Source organism: Ovis aries, chromosome 22 (genome assembly GCF_016772045.2).
Source record: "Ovis aries strain OAR_USU_Benz2616 breed Rambouillet chromosome 22, ARS-UI_Ramb_v3.0, whole genome shotgun sequence".
NCBI lineage: Eukaryota > Metazoa > Chordata > Mammalia > Artiodactyla > Bovidae > Ovis > Ovis aries.
In genome coordinates this window covers 41,083,416-41,107,595 of record NC_056075.1, presented here as the reverse complement: position 1 = coordinate 41,107,595, position 24,180 = coordinate 41,083,416, and the positions used below count along the sequence as shown (strand labels likewise).

The window sequence follows — 24,180 nt, the reverse complement described above, 5'->3', positions numbered from 1 at the left end:
GTCCATGGGGTCGCAAAGTGCTGGACATGACTGAGTGACTGAACTGAACTGAACTGAACTAGTGCCCTTGGGAGAGCCCTGCACAGGCAGATACACAAAAATTACTAGTGGGTTGGCTACTTGGTTGGTTGAATGAATGGTTATGGAGAGTGAGGACTAAAGAAGAAAGAGAAGGTGGATTGGCTGATGTTCCCTAAAGCACATCTCGTTGACTACACTGACCTGTAAACTGTTTGTCACTATTTGTCACAAAGTTCCATTAGTAGAAATGTGTGACATTAACAGGCCGATTGTAAGGGATGTAGACCTGTCAGAGGGATCCTTCAATCAGCCGGTGCTGTGTGCTTGTCATGTTGGTTTTAGCAGGGAAACGCTTGGTAAGTGAAGTCTGATGTAGAAACCCAACCTTGATGACCCACGTAACTGGGTGTTCAGTGCCCTGGGGTTCCAGATCAGGGGATGTGGGCAAACCCAGCTGCCACCTGGCCCCCCAGCAGGTGCCCTGCATGGTTGCAGGGTCCTGCTTCTCAGGCTCTGCTGGGGGCTGGCCTGGACACACCCTTGCCTCAAGCCTTGTTCTGATCCTTGCCTTCTTTGGGGCACAGCCCAAAGTTCTCCTGCACCTCTCCTTCATCTTTTAAAAATATTTATTTGACTTTGCTGGGTCTTAGCTGTGGCCCTTGGGATCTTCTCTCTTCATTGTGGGACCTTTTTAGTTGCGACATGTGGGATCTTCAGTTGTGGTGTGCAAACTCTCAGTTGTGGCGTGTGGGATCTAGTTTCCTGACCAGGGATGGAACGCAGGCCCCCTGAATTGGGAGTGCGGGTCTTAGCTTCTAGACCATCAGGGAAGTCCCACCCCTCCCCTTTCATGATGGGGCTCCATGGTCAGGGATCTGCCAAAACTAATCCCACTCTCCCAGTGGAGGGAGCCACAGAGTAGAGCAGGCAGAGGAGCCTGCCCCAGCCGCACAGGGTGAGCTTGGCGCTTCCCTGGTGGCTCAGCTGGTAAAGAATCTGCCTGCAGTGCAGGAGACCTGAGTTCCATCCCTGGGTTGGGGAGACCCTCTGAAGGAGGGAATGGCAGCCCGTTCTAGCAGTCTTGCTAGAAGAATCCCATGGACAGAGGAGCCTGGAGAGCTACAGTCCATGGGGTCACACAGAGTTGGATGCTGAGGGACTAACACATATATAAACGGGTGACAGCAGAAGGGTCCCTAGGTCAGCAGTGAGGCTGGGAGACCAGCGCTTGCTCCCCAGGAGGAACCTTCGCTGCCTGATGCTGCTCCTTGTTGCTTCTGAAAAGAACTGCTGAGTGAGAGAATGTGGTCAGCCAGTCGGCGCTTTCCCCACCCAATCTGCAGATGAGAAAACTGCAACTAGAGAAGGCCCGTGATCTGCCTTTAGCCCCCAGGGGCTGAGCTGGGCCAGCTCTTCCTTCACCTCCCTGGGCTGGCCCTGTCTTTCAGCAAAAGAAAAATATGAAGCATGGATGAGTGGTATACAGACTGGGGGTTTGGGTCCCCTCCACCTCAAATTCATACGTGGAAACTTAATCCCCAGGTGATGTTAGGAGGTGGAGCCTTTGGGAGGTGACCAGGTCATGAGGGTGGAGTCCCCATGAATGAGATTAGTGCCCTTATGAAAGAGACCCCAGGGGGTCTCTTGTCCCTCGTGAGTTTGAGGAGCTGGGGGCGGGGGCGCGGTGTGGCTGTGAATGATGCGAGGCAGCACGTCCAGATGTCCCTCTGGGAGCAGGACCCTGGTGGCCTCTGCTGCCTGGGTATGAGGAGTGGGAGGGGTTAGGTAGGGCCTAAGTTTAGCACTGAAGGGGACAGTTCAGGTGAAACAGCCCTTGGAGACCCCTGGAGAAGGGTTTGGAGGCTGCCCCACTCTGTCAGTCCGCCACCACCAGGCTCTCCTCGGAGGCTGGAGCTGGTCTCCACTGCTTTGAGCAACAGACGGAGTGGTCGGTTTGCGTTGCTGAGCCGTGTTGCCAGGAGAAGGAGAAGGGGGTTCACTTCAGGACCAAGAGGTGGTGACACTGTGATGCTCACTCAGGATCGTGATGGAAGGAGTGGTGTTACCTGCCTGTGACCTCAGCCTGAAGTGGCGGGGAGTGTAGCCTGAGCCACCGAAACTGTCTCCCCTCCCTTCTTTCTCCGCTTCTCAATTTTTCTCTCTCTTTTCTGACCCTGCTCCCTGCTCCCCCTGACCCCGTTTCCTAACTAGGAACCCTGAACCCTAAGTTAATGTGGGGATAGGATACAGCTCCCCTGAACGGTAGAAAGAGCCTCTATCTGGGAATCGGACCCAGACTCTGGGTCTCTATCTGTCGCCTACTAGGTGAGACCTTGGCCAAGTCGCCCAACACACCTCTGGGTTTCTGTTTCCTGAAACCTGGCCTCTGTGTGCCCCGGATTCTATGCCCCTTGAAGGCAGCTGCTGTCATGCTTGGAGTCAGGACCAGGACCAGGTCCTGAGTGGATCGTCAATCTCCTGATCCACCAATGAGTGAATGAATGAATGAAAGAGCAGCTGCCTTATGGGTCTCCTGGGGGACCACTGTGGGAACAGGCTTTGTGAACTGGCACCGTGAGATAAGCATACTGTCTTTGTGATGGCTGAGATCAAGGGAGGAGGCGAGGACATCTCCAGGTACCTTTTGGATGGACAAGGGGTGGAGCCCACAGTCAAATCTTCTCCTTCCTTCTCCTGTGCAAATGTCCCACGGGGGGATGGAGGCGGGGGAAATAGGCAGATGCCATCTAAGGTGCCTCAGAGTCACAATAAAGCAGGGATGGGAAGGTGGGGGATGGTCCTGGCTTAAAAGACATGGCTGGCTTCTCACCTGGCTCACCTAACCTCCCTGCATTAGGCTGAGCTGAGGCTCGGGGTAGTGGATGCCAGCAGCCACCTCCTGGGTCATCCAAGAGTCACCTGGCTTGTGCCGGGGCCCGCCTAGACCCAGCAGAAGAGATACTAGAAGGATCTGCTGCTCACAGTCCCCCTCCCCCATGTCCTAACAGGGAGCATTTCCTCTGAGCGAAACTTTTACATGCAGGCCCCTGGGAGGGACCCGTAAACTGGGTTTATTAACCAGCTGAAAGGCGAGTAGCTCAGGACCCAGGGCCCTGATGCTAGGAAGATTCAAACATCACCACGTCTGTTTATTTTTTTAGGTTTCTGAGCGAATGTGTATTCCTGCATGTTTAGAGATTGGCAGCCCTGGAAAATGAAGTTTATTTATCCACCCGATACGCATCACATAAACAGCTGCAAACGGTTTCCCCACCCCACGCGGCCATGGCACTAGGCTCTGACCTGTGGCCCTGCAGCTTAAAAGCTGGCTGCATTTCTTGAGCGTTCTGCCCCAGGCCCGGTTCCAGGTGATGTCCATGGGAGACGGAGGCCTGAATCCTGGGACTCAGGTGGGGCTGAGACCCAGCCTCGACTGCCAGCGGGGACAGCTTCCACAGTTCTGGTCTGGCCACCTTGAGTCCGCCGTATCCATTCATTTGTTCCTTCTGCCAACCCATGCTGGTCTCTCCCAGGCCCTGGGCTAGATCCTGGCGATGCCGAGCTGATTCTCTGCCTGGCCCTTGGGAGCCCCTCCCCTGTAGGTGAGAGCCTCCAGGGACCATGTCTGGAGGGAGACAGTGACTTCTCTCTGGGGTATCCTTCAGCCCCAAGCGAGGCCGCCTATCTCTTCTGTTTCTCTGGCAGTGACAGCTGTCCCTCGTCCGCCCAGCTCTGTTCCCATCTGTGCTGGGGGAAACGAGCTTAAGGACATTTCCGGAAACGAGGCAAGGTCAGGATGCTCAAGTGTTTGGAAGTCATCCTAGAGAGTGAGTGCTGAGGCCAGCTCTCTCCGCAGACGCGGCTGCATCTGGGGATTGCTCTGGGTGTGCACGTGTTCTAATTGATTAAACGTGGAGGTACTAAAAAAATGGTGTGAGATTCCTGGACTGCTGATGGAATGTATCAGCCCTTTCCTGCTTTGCATTTTAGTTCAGGCCAATGTGATAGTAACAAATGTGCAAGGGGAGGGTAATCAGACAATACTCTGTGTGTCCTATAGACACCCCCCTACCCAAAGACTTATGGCCCCTGGAAGGTTAATTTGGCCAGGGTGTATGGATGTTATTGTTTTTCTTTCTAGGAAGAACAGTTCATGTTTACAAGATGGATTATTATCAGACCGCATAGAGAGACGGTGCAATTTCTTGCTTGAAAATTACTCTTCTGAACCTTCTAAGCCACTGAATCAGCATCTTGCTTTATCTTCACTTCTCCCTTGAGTTTTTGACCCACATCTCCTAATAGGAAGACTCGTTTTCCAGCCGGATGAGCAGTGGGACTTCCAGGGTGGAATTAGCCTTTCCAGTTTCTGTCTTTAATTGGCCCAGCCTTCGGATGGGTGCAGCCACCTGAGAGATGGTCCTTCAGAAAAAGCGGGGCTTGAAGAGTGACCAGGATGCCGATTTGGAGAAGGGAGAGGACATCACAGGCAAGGGGGCAGCCTGAGTAGAGGGCGGGGGTGAAGCTGACCACAGGAGGGGGGAGGGATGGTCAGGAAGGCAGGACGGAAGGAGGTGCGGTTTCCAGGCTCCTGCCGCACATGCACCAGCTGGCCACATCCGTGGCCACGGTCGCCCAGAGTGTCTGAGACGCCACTCGTGCATGCCAGCTGCTACTGTTTTCTTTGGTTTGTATTTTTATTTACTTACTTTATTTTTGGCTGCACTGGGTCTTAGTTGAGGCATGCAGGATCTTCGCTGTGGCATGTGAGCTTGTCTCTAGTTGAGGTGCGTGGGCTTAGTTTGTCCCACGGCTTGTGGGATCTGAGTTCTTTGACCAGGGATCAAACCTGTGTCCCCTGCACAGGCAGACAGATTCTTAACCACTGGACCAGCAGGGACATCCCCCAACTGTTACTGTTGATTAAGCAGAGACCAGAGGGCAGGCTCTGTGCCTGGCACCTTTTTGGCATTACCTTGTGTTTGAGGTTGAACTATGTCCCCTGCAAAATACTTGTGGAAATCCTAGCCCCAGTATTTAATGGAACCTATGAATGGTATGGGACTTAATTTCAAAATAAGGATCTTTACAGATGGGATTGGGTTGAGGTCATTTGGGTAAGACCCTCACTCAGGACGACTGGTGTCCCTATCAGAAGAAGGAACTCTTGACACAGACACACAGGGCGAGGCCACGTGACCGCAGAGGCAGAGACTAGAGCGATGCGGCTGCAGCCCAAGGAAGCCAAGGACTGCCGGTCCCCACTGGAAGCTGGGTCAAGAGGGAAAGGGTTCTCCCCTAAGGTTTCAGAGGGAGCATGGCTCACTGAAGTGGTTGGATGGCATCGCCGACTCAATGGACAAGAGTTTGAGCAAACTCTGAGAGATTTAAAGGATGGAGGAGTCCAGCATGCTGCAGTACATGGGGTCCAAAAGAGTCAGACATGACCTAATGACTGACCACCAACAACAAAAACAATGGGTCAGTGACACCTTGATTTGGGACTTCTAGATGCCAGAACTGTGAGACAACAAATTCCTATTGTTTTAAACCACCTCATTTGTGATACACTGTAACAACAGCCCTAGGAAATGAATATGCCTTGTTTTACACTGCACTGGGAGGGCTGATGCTGAAGCTGAAGCTCCAATACTTGGCCACCTGATGCGAAGAGATGACTGATTGGAAAAGACCCTGATGCTGGCAAAGATTGAGGGCAGGAGGAGAAGCGGGTGACAGAGGATGAGATGGTTGGATGGCATCACCGATTCAATGGATGTGAGTTTGAGCAAACTCCAGGAGATAGTGAAGGACAGGGAAGCCTGGCGTGCTGCAGTCCATGGGGTCACAAAGAGTCAGACACGACTTAGCGACTGAACAACAACTAGGAAATGAATGTGCCTTGTTTTCCCCTAAAGCATCACTACCCGATCTGTGGTAGGCAGAATATGCCTCCCTCCTCCCCGCCCCAAAGACATTTGTTCTCTAATCCCTAGAACCTGGTAATAGGACTTTGCAGATGAAATTAAAATTTTGGACATAAAAATAAGAAGGTGACCTGGGTAGACCCAGTTTAATTACCTGAGCCTTTAACAGCAGAGACTTTTTCTCTGGCTTGAACAGAAGAGACACAGGAGAGGGAGAAGTCAGAGGTTTACATGCTGTGTTGTTGCTGACTTTGCCAACGGAAGAAGGATGAGGAGAGAGACTCCTGGTGATTGGCCAGCCAGGAAACAGGACCTGGAGCCCCGAGGAACTGAATCTGCCAACAACCTAGATGAACGTACAAGCAGATTCTCCCCGACAGAGTCCCCAGAAAGGAATGAAACTCTGCCAGTACCTTGAGTCCAGCTGAGCCCACTGGACTCCCGAACCACAGAACCGGGGCATACTAAACTTGCATTGTTTCAAGCCACTAGGTTTGTGGCAATTTGCTATTGCAGCCTGTGTGCGTGCGTGCATGCTAAGTCCCTTTGGTCGTATCTGACTCTTTTCGACCCTGTAGACTGTAGCCCGCCAGGATCTTGTGTCCATGGGATTCTCCAGGCAAGAATACTGGAGTGGATTGCCATTTCCTCATCCAGGGGAACTTCCTGACCAGGGACTGAACCTGCAGTTCCTGTGTCTCCTGCATTCACAGGTGGATTCTCTACCCCATGATCTCTGGGGCTTATGTGGGGATGGTACCCACAGCAGATGGCTGACACTGATGGGGTCATAATGAATCACTGGAAATTCAGCAGGTTTGAGCAGGAAAATCAGCTCTGAGAAACAGAGCCAGGTAAAGTAGCAGGGGCCAGCCCTAAACAGCCCAAAAATGGCCCAGGTGTGTGGGGATATATTCTTGGCAGAGGGTCTGTCCACTTCCATCTTGGACAGAATTTCATTTTGCCCATCAGCTAATCCCCGTAGGATGGCACAGATCAGGTGAGGAAGCACAGGGGCTCAAAGGCCTGTTCTGGCATCACAGGCTTTGTGACCTGTCCACCATGGCAAGCCTCTGCCCTGGCACTGAGTGTAGCCATGCATTTTATATACACGCTTGATGACGAAGCATCATGTCTTTCTCAACAATGCAGTCAATACCATAGTTACTATTTCATTCAAGAGGAGGCATGCTTGTTTTTTAAATTATTTATTTATTTACTTGGATACACTGGGTCTAAGTTGTGGCATGTGGGGGTCTAGTTCCCTGACCAAAGATCGAACCTGGACTCCTTGCATTGGGAGCTTGGAGTCTCAGTCACTGGACCATCCAGGTAGTCCTGGAAGCGTGGGTTTATACTAGATTACCTTTATCACTGAATATTCAAATAGCACTGTCAATACACAAATTCGGCAATTAGTTCCCAATGACCTCTGGAAATAAGGTCCATCTCTCTTGGACTTGCCCCAGCCAGGCAACCTGTGGGAGTGCCTTCTACCCAGTGTAGGGTTGCCGTATAAAATATAAACCATTCACCTCACTCTGAATTTCAGATAAACAATGAATGTAAGTGTATTCCGTGTGATATTTGTTCATGCAATATTAGGGAGTACAAAGAAGTATTCATTGTTTATCTGAAATCCCAATTTAACTGAGTGTCTTGTAATTTATTAAATAGCTAAATTTGGCACCCTTAACCCAGTGGTGTTCTGAAGTGATGCCTTGTCTTATTTGGAAGAGGCTAATGTCTTGATTCCTGTTTTGGAGTACACAGAGGACTTTTTACAATGGGTCTTTTCCTTGTCCCGAGAGGATGGGACGAAATGATGCCTCAGTCAGATAAAACAAAGAACCTGCTGGTCGTCATGAAGAGCCCACACTGGAATGAATTCCTGTGTGATACTGAGAAGATCCTTAGAAGAAAGCGAGCGATACTCTGCCCTAGATGGCTTGAGCTGCTGTTGGAGTCAAGACTATTAGAGGTGAAACTTGAACTTGGTGACATTCAATGTTCATTACCTGTAAATAAGGACACAAGAGGCTCAAGGAGGTGGAGTAACTTGCCCATGGCTTCACAGCAAAGAGAAAGAGCAGGAAACAAAGCCAGGATTAGGGCTTCAAAGAGATAAAATATAAACCTTAATGTCTTAATGTCTCTTCATTCAGGCTGGAAATAATAATACTAGCTAACATGGACTGATCATTTGCCACGAACCAAGCACTTTACCTGAAGCCTCCCATTCAATCTGTACAGAAACTCTTCCAAGCAGGTGTTAGTATTATCTCTGTCTACAGAGGAGGATGCAGAAAGAGGACGCAGACGATAAACCTATGGCTGGCAGAGCTGGACTCCAGGGCCCATGCCCCCAGCACTCCAGGACAGCAGAGGGTACAACCTGCAGGCCCACTGGCTAACTGAAAGAGGGGCCGGTCCCCAAACAGAGACAGGAGTCATCATCTGAATGGGATGGCCAACTTCTCTGGGAGGTGCTGAAGAATTGGCCCCAGTGGCTTACATTTCCATCCATTGGCTAAAGCTCCTGCCCCTCCCCTGGACCTTCATGGACCCGTGGATCTTACATGGCCCCCACCACCTGCTCAGGGTGCTGGCAGCATAAATCACAAGCGCTTGCTCCAAACCCAGGCTCCCTCCCTCATGACTGTATGACTTGGCAAGCTCTTCATGTTTCCACAGATCTGTAACGTGAGGGTCAGAGTGGTACCTGACCTGTATGGGATAACCTGGAAAGCCACGTTCACACTCGCTTGGAACAGAGTAAGTACCCGGTAAATGTCAGTAACCAAGTACCTAGTCTGTGCTAAGAGTGCAGGGTCATGGTTTTTGCAAAAAGGGAGCCACCAAGGCTCTGAGTGATGAAAAAGCAGGGTGGTGGTCCCCACCTCCCAGGAAAAACAGACTAGAGGCTGAAGCTGCCCCAGAATCCTAATGGACTGGGGAGGCAGAGCAGCTGTCCTGATGCGGGAGAAAAACAAACCCCAAAGGAGGGGTGTGTTGTAAGGTTTTCCAAAGACAGTTCAAATCTGGGACAGACTCGCTTTGTTGGGAGGGCAGCTGGACACTCCCTCACTTTAGGGTGGCAGTCCAGGTGGGCGCTGTGGCTGGAAACCCAAACAGCCGGGCGGGAGCTTGAAGCTGAGCTGTAAGGATCAGGGTGCAGAGGCGGTTCTCAGGCTTAATCCAGGTGGAGAGATGCGGCCACAAGCTGGAAATGTGGGGCCAGGCCCCGCTGGGGACAGAGGAAGCCGGATGGAGGGGACACGCCAGGCCAGACCCTAGGGGAGGCCGCCCGCTGCCCTTGCAGGATGCCGGACCCACAGGTGTCAGGGTAAGACATTCCGTCCCAGTGGGATTCCTGCTGCAGACACAGCTCGACATGAATCGCTCTTCAACTGCACAGCCGGAAGGACTTCAGGGTAAGGCCGGGCGCAGGCCGGATTGCCTTGCTCCAGGCGCACCCCCTCATTCATCCCGGGGCGCGACCCGCCCACCCATCCACCCTGTCAGTGCGCGCCCGGGACGCGCGTGGCCACACGGGGGCGCCGGCGGCCGCCGCGCGCCTCACAGCGCAGAGGCCGGAGAACAAAGGGAGCCCCGGAGACCTCGGCCTCCCGCACCTGGACCCACCTGCTCCGCGGGCCCGCGGGCCCCGTGCCGCGGCGGCCTCCGGCTCCCGCGAGGGAGTTAATTTTTGCTCAGCTCTGCTCTTAGAAACCTGTTAAAGAAATCGCTCGCCCCTTGATGGACTTTCTCCCCAGCCTGGGGACAAAATACGAGCGCGCTGGGACGCCGAAAGTGTTACTGGGTTTGTGGTTTTGCGAGGAGTCCTGCTCTGGATTCCCCCGCCCGTCTCCTTCCCTAGTTCACCAGGATCCTGGCCGCATCACTCTTCTCCACTTGGGTTTATTAAAGTGAACTTTTCACGTTTGGACACAGTAGACACATCCTCGGGAAATAGGGTTAACAAACGGAAGGCAAAAATCAAGGGGAAAGAGGAAGGCACTATGGAAATCAGGTCTTGCCAGGAAAGGTAACTTCCACTGCAGTAACTTCGAAATTTACTTCAGGAACTAGATGCAAATTCTATGTAAAGGTTCCCAGATGCCCTAATTAGGAAGCCCCCCAAAGAGGCTGTCACAATCACCATCAATTACCTAGTATCTGCTGAGGACATGTGGCACAAAGCAGCTCATGAGCTGTCCACGACTAGCCAGCAAGTGTGCCTGGCCCTGGACTACGAGAGGGGAGAGGCAGGCTGGGTTTTTCTGGGCGATGCGATCTGTGTATGTGCTTGCTTGCTGAGTCACTCAGTCATGTCCAGCTCTTGGTGACCCTATGGATTGTAGCCTACAAAGCTCCTCCGTCCCTGGGATTTTCCATGGAGGGGGTTGCCATTTCCTCCTCCAGAGGATCTTCCCCACTCAGGGTTCAAACACCGGTCTCCCTGCTCTTCTGCGTTGGCCAGCAGATTCTTCACCACTGAGCCACGTGGGAAGCCCTGTTATGATTCAGGGGTCCCCAGTGAACTCTCCTATTTCTGCATTGTTGTCCAAGGTCAAATTCCACAAGGCTTTCTCCTTGGGCACTGCCATCTTGGTTCAGCTGGCCTTTCTCCCTCTGGTTCATGGTTCAGCTGTGAATTCCTGGGGGTTTGGGGGAGCTTCAGTCATCACAAGGAGGGACTTCGGGCTCACAGAAACCTGCACTGGGACTGCTTCAAGTGGGTCCTGGAATGAGGTGGTGGTGCTGCAGGCCCTTTTCATTCAGCCAACAGTAATACTGTATCTGTTCATCAAAGACCATCCTGGCTATCTCTGACACTCTTCCCATTCTGAAGAGGACCTGTCCCTAAACCCTGCTGGCAACACAAGATGATGGAACGCACGTGGGAGTTGGGGGGAGATGGGCCAAAGCAGCCCCTGAGGACGCCCCTAGTTGAGGAGATCCTCTTGGAGGAGGAAGGGGAAGGCAGGGGGCCCCTCCAGTGAAGTCCATCCTGTACAGAATTCTGCTATGGTGACAATTTCCTCTAAAATCTCCACTGTCCAGTGTGATGGCCCTAGCTGTGTGTGGCTATCGAGTATTTGAAACAGGGCTGATGCTATCAAAGAGCTGAACTTGAAATCTTATTCAATTTTTACTTGATCACATTGGCTAGGAGCTACCATATGGGACAGCACAGCTCTAGGCAGTGAGGGGGAGGGGTCTAAAAGAGGCAGGAGGACCTCATGGTTGATCTCATCCTCATTTGCCCTACACCAGCTAAAACTACCTGTGTGCTTTCTCTCCAGTCCGCTGGGAGGCCTTGCTTTGGTGGAGGTGGTGGTTGAATGCTGGGTGGGAGTGAAGGGAGAGAATGGAGTCTTGCAGCCAAGCAATGGTGGTGGTGGTGGTTTACCAGCTAGCTAAGTTGTGTCTGACGCTATGCAACCTCATGGGCTATAGCCTGCCAGGCTCCTCTATCCATGGGATTTCCCAGGCAAGAATACTGGAGTGGGTTGCCATTTCCTCCTCCAGGGATCTTCCTGACCCAGAGATCCAACCTGTATCTCCTGCATTGCAGGAGCAATGGTGTACGGTATGTGGTATGTTGCCCTTAAGCAGCTATGGACCAGGGCTTAAAGGACTTTTCTGGGAGACACCATCACTAGTAGTTAGGGGTGAAAAGCAGGGTTCCTCGACTAGGGTTCAAAATACTTCAGAGTGGATGTAGGCTTTCTGTAACCAGTTCGCTCTTCAGTGATGAGTAAATGACAATTTCTCTGTTTCTCTAGAGGCAAGAAGTGTGTTCAGAGCTGGGAGGGGGTGGAGATCATAAACAAATCTGTCTTTTCAGCTTGAAAGGTGAAACCTCAATTATGCAGAAATGGGTGATGCCAAGGATAGTGGTGGGGGAGCAAGGTGCACATTCAGTGACTTTGCCAGAATCACACAGTTAGTCCTTGACAATGTCAGGATAAAAACCCACGTCTTGCTCTGGTGGCTGCTGAAATGAATCCTAGCCTGATGGAGAGGCCAGATTTCTGGGTTTCTCAGCCATCAGCCGGCGTGGTGGCCCTGAGTCCATCACTTCCCCTTTCAGCATCCTGACTTCCTCCCCTGTAAAATTCAGGAGTCAGCATGATGATAATATTTCTTTTTTTCTTTTCTTTTTGGCTGCACCAAAAAGGCAGCATGTAGGATCCTAATTCTTTGACCAGGGATCAAACACATGCCCTCTGCATTGGAAGGCAGATTCTTAACCACTGGACCACCAGGGTTTAATATACACTGCCTCATCTTTGGACACTGTCTCCCTAGAAAGACCTATCCATGTCCCTCAAGCCATTTGGCAATCAAGTAAACCATCAGAGCAAGGCATAGTGCCAGTTTTTATTCAGATGCTTCTCACATTTTCAAAGATGCTCTTTTTAAAGCCGTTCTCCAGTGTTAAAAGTGTTTTCTGCTCAGCACCATCCCCTCGACCTCCCTGCCACTCCCAGGGACTGCTTCTGGGCCTTGGGTACCAATGAGTGTTGTGATGCTTTCCAGTTGGATGGCCATTTGTATGACAGCCATTTCACCTTGTGGTGGGCCTTGGGTAGACACCACCAGGCCTTTCAGCTGGGGCAGAGGTGGTTGCTGTTTAGTTGCTCAGTTGTGTCCAACTCTTTGCGACCCCACAGACTGCAGTACGCCAGGCTTCCCTGTCCTTTACTATCTCCTGGAGCTTGCTCAAACTCATGTCCATTGAGTCGGTGATGCCATCCAACCATCTCATCCTCTGTGGTCCCCTTCTCCTCCTGCCTTCACTCTTTCTCAGCATCAGGGTCTTTTCCAGTGAGTCGGCCCTTTGCAAAAATATTGGAGCCACCTGATGCAAAGAGCCGACTCACTGGAAAGACCCTGATGCTGAGAAAGAGTGAAGGCAGGAGAAGGGGACCACAGAGGATGAAATGATTGGAGCTTCAGCATCAGTCCTTCTAAGTGTGGCAGAGGTGGGTTGGGGAATCCAGCAATGGTGGCTCCAGACTCTTTGAAAACCAGGTTTTCATATTATTATTTCATAATAATATCCATGTAGTGCTAGTGGGTGTTCAGCTCTTCGCTTAATCACTTAGCTTTTCCAGTAGTCCCAGGAGGTGGGAATAATAATTAACAGCTAATGATAATCATTGCAAACACATTGCATTTCTCATGTACCAAGAGTTTCTCTAGAACCACGGGTATCTGGATAAAAAGGTCTCAATGCTTGTCACATTAATTCAGTGACTGCTTTGCATGACCCTAGTAAATTACTACAAGATAAGGCTGCCAGTGCAGGAGACATGGGAGACACGGGTTCAATCCCTGGGTTGGGAGGATCCCCTGGAGGAGGGTAAGGCAACCCATTCTAGTATTCTTGCCTGGAGAATCCCATGCACAGAGGAGCCTAGTGGGCTACAGTCCCTAGTGGCAAAGAGTCGGACATGACTGAAGCAACTTATCACACAGACACACACACACACACAGACACACACACACACACACACCATTGTTTTCCAAATTTTATAGCTGAGAACCTGAAAGACTCAGATAACTTAAATTTTCCTCCAGGGAAGTCTTGGCTTGGAAATTCAGGCCCCGTTCTAAGTTTAGAATCATTGATGATGATCAGTACTGGGACTCATGATTCTGTTTAAATGTCATAAGCTCTCTGAAGACGGGTCCTATCTCTCCGATCCCCCCAGCCATTCTGATCAGCACATCCCAGAATTAACAACTCTTAACCATAGTCTTTGGACTATTGTAGATTTCTCCTTTCGAAAGCTTCTTTTATGCTATGGACATTCTTGAGATGTAGCTTAAAGAATGAAATTCAAAGTTTTGCAAGGTGCTCAGAATCACATTAAAAGGGCTCATTAGCACTTAAATGTCAGTAGCCCTTTTATTCCTCCAGCTTTTCCATCGGGTGAAGGACCAGCCACCCATTAGAAAACAAATTATTAAAAGAGAAATTATAAATCTTTAAAAGAGAGAGGCCCATGGCAGCCGGGGCCCCCCCACCCTGCTGTCTTCTTCCTGGAACCAATGGGTGAGCAGTAGTTTGTTCCTTGAAACTTCTAGGGCATCAGAGTCCTGGTGTCCTCATTTTCCTTCCTTCCATTGATATATCATTACTAGAGTGAAAAAAGAAGGACGTCTCGAGGGCTTTTGCAAAGAAAAAATGGGTGACTACTCAAGACATTTTGTAAAGGGGGGAAAATTGCTAGGAAAAGGGACCTCGGTGGGGGGTGAAGGGGCTGTGAATGTGCCCTTGTCTGGAGGCTCTTTCAGCTGAAACCTGGTGCAGGCATTCGTGGTTCAGTTCAGACTGTCACCTTTAGTTCTTGCTGGCTTTTCTGCCCTCGGCCCTGAACCTCAACAGATTGGGGCTTATTTACCTATTCACACTCGGCCGTGGAAGCTCATTAATAAGCTTATTAGCTACACCATTCACGGGAGGCCATTGACAAAAGGGGTTCCAGCCACTTGAAGAGGGAAGAGAAAAAAACTGTAGAGAGATTATTTTCTCATTCAGAAACCTCACTGGTGTGAAAGCTTTCCTAGACCCTCTGAGGTCACTTGAAGCCTAAATATGATGACAGGATTTTTTTTTTTTTTTTTTAAATTCCAAACATGGTTTTGCTTTTCTCTAAACCAAAGAGTTTGCTGTTGTGGGCTTGCGGGCTTCACTCACTTGAAAACGGACACTCTTAAGGGAATAAGGGGCTTTTGATGGATGGGTGTCTTTTTATTCCTATAAAGAATAAATTCTGCAGACTGCATCTGGACACTGAAGTAGGTGTTCTTATTTGTCATTTTCAGCGGAAGGCTTCCTTTTCATTCAGGGTACACAGAGCCACTGATGAACAATGGGTAGGGATGGCAGCTTCCTGCACCAGTAATTTATGTGAGAACGTGTTAACAGCATTTTCAATGGCTGATGGATTCCTTGCAGGATGGGAAAGGAATCTGTCCTGAGAGACTTGAGTTCCCCACTGGTGGGGAATATAAAGTTGTAAGTGCCAGCCTCCAAGCAGGCAGACACTCAGCCTGGTCTGAGACATTGAAAAGCATTGATGTGGTCAGAACAACTCAGGTGTGGGAGATGGTTGAGGTCACCTGGCTAAGGTGTCTCCGTGAATTAAATGATAATGGGACTGATCCAGGTTAAAAGACTTGACCAAAAACCATAGCCTGCCCCTAAGCATAGGAACTGATTATTTTATTTTGCTTGAGACTCAGACTATTACTTTTGCTGTCACATTTCCAGAACAGAATTTCAGAGCCATTCGCCTGAAGCATTTCAACGGATCTGTACTCTTGGTGTTTCGGTAATTTTACATAAAAGTTCTCTGAGAGGTATTGTGAAGAAGAATGATTTTCTAATGATGTGGCACCCTGAAAAAATATTTTCGTAAATGTTGTGAAGTGTGCAGTGTCAATGACCCATAAGCAACTGCCTTTCTAAATGCAGGAAAAGTCGATTTCCCAGGTCAATTTGGTACTGCTGCTCCATCCATCTTTAGGACTCCAAAGCACTTCTGGGTTTAATGACCTTTTCTAAGAAAAAATAATTAAGGTTTTTATCTATATTGTCTTGGACTTAAGGCACCACTGCTTGGGAGCTGGATGAGTGGGGAAGGAGAGCAAGTATGTTAAAGAATAAATTATCCCGTAGACACAGCCTAGTGGAAAAGGTAAATGGAAGATATGAACTTTAACCAGTTACAGCTTGGCATTTAGTTGAAGAATCTTAAGATTCAGAGAGAGGAATTGATTTGCTTAAGGTCATACAGCTATTTATAGCAGAGTTGAGTCCTTAGAATCTTCCGAATTTATTGATCCAAATACATAGCACCAAACACTATTTTTCCCCCTCAGTTTTGAACTTTTCCCTAAGACAGCCAGATTCAAAGTCAGGCTCAGCTGCTGCCATTAACCAGCTGGTTAACCCTGGACAAATAACATCTCTCAACCTGTTTCCTTAGCAGAAACTGGGACTATTACTCTGCAGGGTGGCTGTGCGGTTGAAAAAGGAGACTCTACTCCGTGCGCCCTGCCTATAGCAGAACCTCCGTAAACACTCGCTTCTCTGCTCATCGCTATCGTTTTGATGGGCAGACAGGCATGCCCCAGGTTACTTTCTCTCGTCTCAAAGTTTCAGTTGCATTCTATTTCTCCCCCACGCGCCCCAATACCACGCAGATGCAGTTTAAAGTCTCGTGGCCGCGGGTAGGGGTGGGTAGAGAGCAGGCTTTCTGTCATTTGTTTTGACTTGAAACGAGACAGCGTAACGTAACCACCCGGCAAACCGTGGATCAGGCGAACTGCCCAGGGGAGGAAGGGGGCGCGGGCCCCGGCCGCATCCACGGAGGATGCTGCCTGCTGCCCCTCTGCGCCCCGGTGCGGCCCGGGGCCCCTCGCCCTCCCCGCCGGGGTCTCGGGGCCGCTCGCAGGCGTCGGGAGCCGCGCCGAGTCGGGGCGGCGGGGCGCGCGGCGCTGATTGGCAGAGCGGGCGCCGCCGTCCAGGAAACGGCTCGGGTTTCAGCGGGGGCGTGACCCGCCGGGAGGGGGCGGCGGCGGCGGCGGCAGCCTCGGAGAACGCCGCGGAGAGCCGAGCCGGCGGGCGGGCGAGCAAGGGAGTGAGCGCGGCCGCCACAAAGCTCGGGCGCCGCGGGGTCTGCGCGCGGCGTAGCTGGCCCGGCGCGGCGACTCCTTTCCAGGCTGGCGGGGCCCGGGCGCCCCGAGGCCGCGGCTTTCCTCCGCGCTCCAGTCGTTCGCAAGTTGCGAGCGAAGTTTGGTGGAGGAAACGCCAAGCCCAACTCCTTTCTTCCTCCCGCTCCCCAAATCCGAGCGCAGCCCGCGGGCGTCATGCCTGCGCGCCTCCGCAGCCTGGGGTGCGCGTGAAGCCTCGGAACTTTGGCGCCGGCGAGGACCACTTTTTTTTTTTTTTTTTTTGCTGGGAGTTGGTCGTTTGCTCCATCCCGACCCACGCTGGGCGCGGGGACAGACCCGATCGCCGGGGATCGTTGCCATTCAAGGTAATCGCCGAGTCGGGCGCCTCGGGGGAGCTTCGCGGGGCGGGAGAGTGGGTGCAGTGGAAGCCCGAGACACCCGGTGCACGGCCTCCGGAACGGAGGGCTGGCCCTGTGGAGGCGGCTCCCTGTCCTTCCTCTTTGGCTGCATAGGTGATGGGGGAGCTGGGTGCCTGCTGACGGCTGGCGTTTGGGCAGTGCTGCCGCTTCCACCCCCATCCAGATGCTGACATCTGCTTCTGGCGCTGACACCCCCCGCCCCCGCCCGCCTCCCTGTCAAACTCCGGCCGGCGCACTCCCACTGGCGGGGCGCGATCCTCCGACCCCAGAGCTGGCGGGCGAGCGGCGGGGCAGCCTCGCTGGTGGCATAGCCCGGTAGGTCCCAGACTCGGAGGGGACATCGTCGAAGGTGCCTCGTTCCGAGGCCCGGGGAGCCCCCACTCCGTTCCATCCAGGCCCGGGCCGGGGACCCTTCCCCGGGAGGGGTCCGCTGAGGTGGGGCTGGCAACACCTCTGTAGGGTAGGCGAGGGCTCGGGGCGGGGGGTGGCACTCTGGGAGGGGGGCTGCTCCGGTTCCCCGATTGCAGTGCCCTTCGGCCTCCCTGGCCCGCAGCCGCCGTCTCGGCTGGAGGGAGCGCGGCTCGCCTGGGGCTAGGGGGCGAACTGGACCGACTTTTTCTAGTTCGCTGCCTGCTCTACCGGCAGCAGCTCGGAGATGTCGAAAGCGCAGGCGAGTTCTAACTTGCGCGCTCATTCTTTCAGCTCCAGGGCCGCGCCGGGGAGTCAGCCGAGGGCTGGGCCCGGCGCTGGCTCCGACCCTCGCGGCCACCGGGCCAGGCGAAGGGGTCCGGCTCGGGGCCGTGGAGCCTCAGCCGCTCCCCTCGCCTCCCGCTCCTTTGCAAACTCTTCTCCGGACCTTCCTTCCTCTCGCCCAATTCAATAAAACCACCCTTAAAGGCAAACCTTCTTTCACCCATTATGTGTTTGGCGTGAAGCGCTATCAACATTTAAAACCCCATTGTCCCCTGGGTCCCAAATCCCTGTAAATCTTCCACCGGCCTCGACTCATTTTCATCTGAAAAGCCTGTTTAGTTTGAATAGAAAAGCAATCGGGCGCCCCTCTCTCTCGCCCTGGAATGTCAATTAAAATGCAGATTTCTCTGAGCTCTTTAGCGCCCCGAGAAGGGGGAGAAATTCACTATATTCCTAGCACACAAATGAAACAACTGCTACAATTGAAACCGGATTGGTGATGTTGAGTTCTCCCGGAGCTGCTGCAAGTTCTTGGCTTGCCGGGGGTTAACGGGGAAGAGAAGGTGGTCCTGGGTCAGCCTGTATTTTGTCTTGAAATTTCACTGTGTTGAGGAATTTCCACCCCCACCACATCTGACCCCTTGAGAGCCCCCTGCTCTGTTCAGGCATGGGGGTCCTAGGGAGGCTTGGAGCCTAGAAGGTGGGTCTGCCTCCTGGGGGCCTGGGCACCCCCCACCTTGCCTGGCACTTTTGACTGATGGGAAATCTGCCGGGAAAGAAGCTCCCAAGTGCTCGGGTAGAGACTCAGTTAAGGTGGGTGCTATATTGGCTTGGCTTCTTGAAGGGTGGAGGGTTTGGGAATGTTCTGTAAATTGCATGGATCTGGTATAGGGACCGCTCCCCAGCCAAGCCCTCTCGCTTGTCACTTTGCCTGTCTTTGGGGGCAGGCTTGTGCCGAGGTGAAAATGGACAGGGGGGTTGGGGAACGGGTGGCCAGGAAGAGCCATCCATCACTGGGAGGGTGACAACTCCTCCCGCTCCCAAGCGGAGAAGAGAGTTCCCTTTCAAGGGGAAAAATAAACACGCTGGGGCTTTCACTGAGGCTCAGACTCCAGGAAGGATTATGGTATTGAAGGCAGGAAGCTGGGATTGTGGCCGGCAGCGGCACGCTGGGCCTGTGTTCCCAACACTGAGCCTGGGGACCTCATTATCCTGCCCAGGAGGTCCCTCCATACCTTTGTCCACTCGGGTGAGGATTTGTGCGGACCTGCCACCCTCCATCTCCACTTTCCAGAGATTTGGGAAGGAAGGGGGTGGCCGCGGAGCCTGGATCTGGAAATGGCTACATAAGTCAGTTGCTGGTGCAAGCTGATGGGGTGAAGGGATGGCTTGAGATCTCGCTGAGGTCACTCACTGTCCGCCTCTCCCTGCAAAGGAAGCTCCTTCAGGCTAGGACAGGTAGGTGAGGGGGCTGGGGAAGCAGTCTGGGGCCCACTCTCTTGCTGGGATTTTCCTGGAGTTGTGTTAGAGGCAAAAAAATTCCCATGCATTCTGGAAATGCTTCGTAAATCAGTGAGAATGTTTGTGTATTCTCCTCCCACGTGTATGTAGAAATAGATATGGACTTATCTTTTGAGGCTCTTACCTCAAAGAGGAAAGAAAAACTGGCCAAAGAAATCCTTCAAGCAATCTGAAAGCACGGGGTGGACGCACGCGCTCTTCTTTTGCTGTGAATCACACCATTTCACGTGTGCTTTCTTTTGAAGAAGAGGCTTTCTTTTTTCCTCCTCTGAAAGTGGAGCAGCGTCCTCTTTTCCCCTTGCTCACTCTAATCCTTAGTCAAGGCTGAAAGTTTATTCTGATGTAGCTTTGGGGACGCTCAAGCAGTATTGAAATCCCAAGTCATAATCTGAAACATGAAGTCCGCAAGCAGAAAGCGTGGGGTTTCGAGATTTGTATATTAAAGGTCTCACCTCCACCCTCAATCCTATAAAATGTGGTTCTTTCATATGTAATTCACAGAATCTGTGATTGGATCAAATTCTCTGAAGCTTGTGCATTTTGGTTCTTATTCTTAGTAATTGATACTGAACAAATGTAAAGTCTTGGATTATCTTAAGCTTGGAAATTTCTCTTTGCTTTTGAATTAAATGGGTGAGCAGACTAGTACATTGAACACCCCCTGGTAACTTCTGTTCTGAAATTTTAGTCAGTAAGTTAGCATATTGAAAGTTATTGGCCCAATCACCTACCCTGAGAGTAATTTACATATCATCATCACCATCATCATCATTAATGAACACCCGTGTTATTCAAAGGAGTTTGCATCTGCTCTGTTTCTTAATGCACTCTGTCTAGTTTGAAGACACGCACTAGGCCTGGGCTGCCATTCGTCACAGTGGAATGGGATTCAAGCTTTGAACCTCTTTTTGGATCAGCTGCTTTGAATGTATTGCAGTCTCGTTCATTCTTTGTAAGTGTCTGCTTGGCGAAAAGATTGAAATACATTTCTGCATTTGAAAATGAATCTTGACAAGTGTAAACTGGTGGGAATTTTTGGTCGCCTTCCTGGGGTTCTTTTTATTTTGCTGGTCTCCCTTCCTCCCGAGGGCTCCAGGGAGGGTGGAGCAAGCCACTTAGCTCCAACCCCCAGAAGCAGACACCTCTGAAGCCCAGTTGGTGTGAAAGAAGTTAACAAGAGGCTGGCTATGCCAGCCGGAGCATCGTTAACTTGGCTTTTGTAGTTGCCCTTGAAACTAAGGTCACGTAGCTTTGGCTTTTGGAGGGCGGGAGAGGTGACAGTGGGTAGGAGGAGAGAGTCCGCTTGCCCAGCTGAAGTGGCTGCACGTATCTGGGTCCTGTAGCTACTCTTTTTATCTCTGTTTCCTAAGAGTAGGCTTTCTCAACCGTCAGCCTAACACGTTTTTGTGGACCGGTCTGGTGGAAACCCCTGGGACTCAGGTGCGGATGGAAGGTATTTGCAGATGATGAAAGAGAACTGGGTTGAACTAAATTGGTATTGGGGAAGATTTCACTGACTTGCAGTGTCTCTCTCCTCTAGAGGTTGCAGCAGCAGCAGCAGCGGCAAGGCCAGCGAGCGGCTGCCGCAGCACCTTGATTCCTGAGCCCACCGCCGGCTGAAGGCATTGCTGCAGGCAGTCCATGCTCGTAGAGGAAGGGTGCAGATGGGATTAACGTCCACATGGAGATATGGAAGAGGACAGGGGATCGGCACTGTAACCATGGTCAGCTGGGGTCGCTTCCTCTGCCTGGTTGTGGTCACCATGGCAACCTTGTCCCTGGCCCGGCCCTCCTTCAATTTAGTTGACGATACCACGGTTGAGCCGGAAGGTAAGTTATCTCATTTCGCTCTCAGGGTACCAAGTTTGGGGATTTGTCTGGGGGAAGTGGCAGTGAGGTCAAGGCCTGTTTGAGAATCAGCTGCCCCTTGCGTTGTAAAGGAGACCTCTAAGAGCGGAGCTTGTGGCTCTCTGCCCCCTGCAAGCCAGGGATTACAAGAGAAGGTTCTCAGCTGTCACGCTGAGGGCAGGGTGGTGTAGTTCGGTGGTTTCTTGGCGTGTGCGTTTTTCTCTGTGCTGGGTAAGGGAGGCGGCTGGCAGTTCATCCAGTGCCAGGAGAGCCGTGGCAGGCAGCTCAGAGTTGAATGCCATCTACCACTCCCTGCTTACCCGAGAGAGTCTTGCTCACAATGTAAAGGATTGCAGTTTGCCGGCAAAAGGAGTCATGCAGGGAAATTGCCAACCTCTGAAATGCTGACATTTTATTTTCATTGTCTAAGGAGAGAAAGCTTCTGAACTTCAGCGTGGAGAGGGTTGAGACATTACATTCTTTTTAGCCCTTGTAATTCATAATACTTAAGCCACACGTCACAGAGCAGCAGATTCTATTTTAGGTCAATTTGAAATGTACCTGGGCCTTTCCCGAATCTCTGAGAACTTCCAGATCTAACAGGGTGTGCGTTGGTGTTTCAGCTGTGGAAATTGCACGCAGGCAACACATTATGCATTTTGGAACATGCAGAAAGGCATGAGGCCAGTTGTGAGCACAAAACTCACAAGGGCTGAATTTTCCCGCCAGGCAGACTTGGAACCTCTTCTCCTGGGTCCTTCCGCGACGTCGGTAGCCCAGCCTCAACTTGGTGCCGCACGAGATCTGTCATCAGTAGGGAATATTGGTAGCTGAGTTATTTTTCGAGTGGTAATCCGAGAATAAAACGGCAGATCCTAGCACTCATCGCCACTTAATGAACCTGTTTGCTGAGAGCCCACCTGGTGCCTGCTGAGCTCTGGGGGCCTGCGTGGGCTGGGGTCGGTCAGCTGTTCTGGAAAAGACCCTGCTCGGAAGAAGACCGCAAGCCTGTCCAGGACCAGACCGGGAGGGGAGGGCTGTGTCCTCATCCGAGGGGGGCTCCCACTGAGACCCTGAGTCATGCAAGGATAAAGGCATATCTTTTTTTTTCTAAAATGGAGGCGCTTCTTACTAGAAGCAGCTCAGCAGTTGCGAGTGGAAGCTTGTGCCCTTTTTCTTACCTAGAGGTATGGAGGTTTGTAGTAAACAGGTGTAGTGACGCTGCAGTGGCTTCCAAGTCTCCGGTAGGGAACCTGGTAGGAGTTTGCGTCTGAAGTGTTCACAGGCTCTGGCTCCAGGGATTATGGAACTGCCTCCTGGTGACATGAGCTCCAATGTCACTTGCAATGGGGATGCATGTTTAAAGGGCTTAACTTGAGGGAAAAGGTTCCCAGTTTCTGAAAGTCATGCCTGTACGTCTTTAATTTTGCTAATAATTAAAATGGATGTTTCTCTAATTGCCGGTTTTCCCTGGGGTGCATGGCTCAGTACACACACTGAGGCTGCTGAACAGGAGGGTTTCCTGCAGTGTGAGCCCAGGAATGGCCTAGGTTAGGAAGAAAATGTCATTTCTCATTTCGACTTTCAGGGCAGCGTGATTGGGAGTTTATTTCAACATAAAGTGTAAAATGGTCCTGGAGGACTTCTTTTTATCGTCTTTAATTATTGAAGGGAATTTAAAAATATATGTGCACATACTGGTAGGAAGAGGTGAGGCAGGGATGGGGAGGGGGTGGAGACGGACGAGGACGCAGTACCCCCCGGCAGTTCTTTGTGTAGAAATGTGCATTCAACAATGTGAGTGTTGTTGGAGGCTGGTCTTCCCAGCCTGGCATCTGTGAATGCACTTGGGGGTTGAGGGGAGGTGCCTGAATTCTCTGAAACGGGAGGTCATATTTTGGGGTTCACAGCTCCTATGAGGTTTGCGTCCAGAGTTGTGAGAGGTTTTTTTCAAAGGTTTAGTGGAAGCTGTGCAAAACCCTGGAAAGAGGTGGCTTTGGAAAAAGCACACAACCCCCTGGATCTCAGTTTCCTTTTCTGTCATCTGAGGGCTGGATTAGATAATCTTCAGGGTCTCTTTATTAATGTTAAATGAATATTGATATCTTCAGAAGCCTTCTGATGACCCGCCTCAAAAAGGTTGCTAGGAGATTTAAGTGGGTCTGGACGTAAAACGCAGTTAGCACAGGTCCTGCTGTCTAATGAGTACCTGGGACAAGTTGTTGTCCTTGTTCCTGGTGAGTTGGGCACGCCCATCTTCCCAGTCCCATGGGCTGGCTGTGTCAGTTGCCACAACATCAGGAGACATCTAGGCTTTTGAAGAAAGTTGTTCGCTGATGGAGGAGCAGCTGTGTTGGCTTTCTGTAGGGTCTGCACTTCCCCTGTCGACTGATTTGAGCCCTAAGATGAATTCTTCCAGCGCAGGAGTTTAGCTTTGGTGTCAGAGGCTATTAGGAAGGTAATCTAATTATAGATGAGAAAGAAAAATTTTTAGCAACTGGAAGCAGACTAAGTCGGGCAGCTCCAGTTTAGGCTGTGGTCCTGGCGAATTGGAGAGAGACCGACAGAGTCCCCCATCCATGTGTGTCCATCAGTCGCTATCTGTCCTCCATGGCATGTTTTAACTATAGCTTTGGATAAAGTAAGTTCAGCCTTGACTTTCTATCCTACAGGGCCTTATCTTGGAAGACTTTTTGGCTTGCTAATGCGAAAGCTCAGTTTAGATAAATGTGGCCAGAGAAAAATGTGACTAAGTTCCAGGAAGGGGCCTGAGCCCTCCCTCTAGAGAATCCTTTTCCAATTGTCTCAGCTTTGTACAGTATCATCTCATTGATCATCATCCCATCCCATCCATCATCTATCATCCTGTCATGTATCAACATCATCTCATCTACCATGTATCATGATCATATATCCCGTCACCTGTCATGTATCATTTGTCTTCTGGACACGTTCTGAAGTGGTAGCTGTAGGTTTGGGTCTACTCAACTGACTTCAGAAAATAATCTCTAGAAGACTTTACTTGTTAATATTCCAGACTAAAAAAATGAGTA

The 24,180-nt window shown here is 51.2% G+C and overlaps 1 protein-coding gene across 28 annotated transcripts in view; it reads left to right on the top strand.

Moving 5' to 3' along the window:
* The first annotated feature begins 16,566 nt into the window (after positions 1 to 16,566).
* The window catches only part of FGFR2 (fibroblast growth factor receptor 2), a 104,706-nt gene continuing 97,092 nt past the window's right edge, over positions 16,567 to 24,180 (top strand). For 21 of the 28 annotated variants that reach the window (XM_042238872.1, XM_060404521.1, XM_060404520.1 and 18 more), the window contains exons 1-2: positions 16,567 to 17,011; positions 20,820 to 21,109. In XM_042238872.1, coding sequence (XP_042094806.1) covers positions 20,944 to 21,109 — 166 coding nt within the window. In that variant the 5' untranslated portion in view covers positions 16,567 to 17,011; positions 20,820 to 20,943. Of the gene's footprint in view, positions 17,012 to 17,204; positions 17,381 to 18,233; positions 18,572 to 20,116; positions 20,232 to 20,819; positions 21,110 to 24,180 lie in introns of those variants that run through there. The other 7 variants (XM_060404509.1, XM_060404514.1, XM_060404505.1 and 4 more) reach the window with 3 other exon arrangements.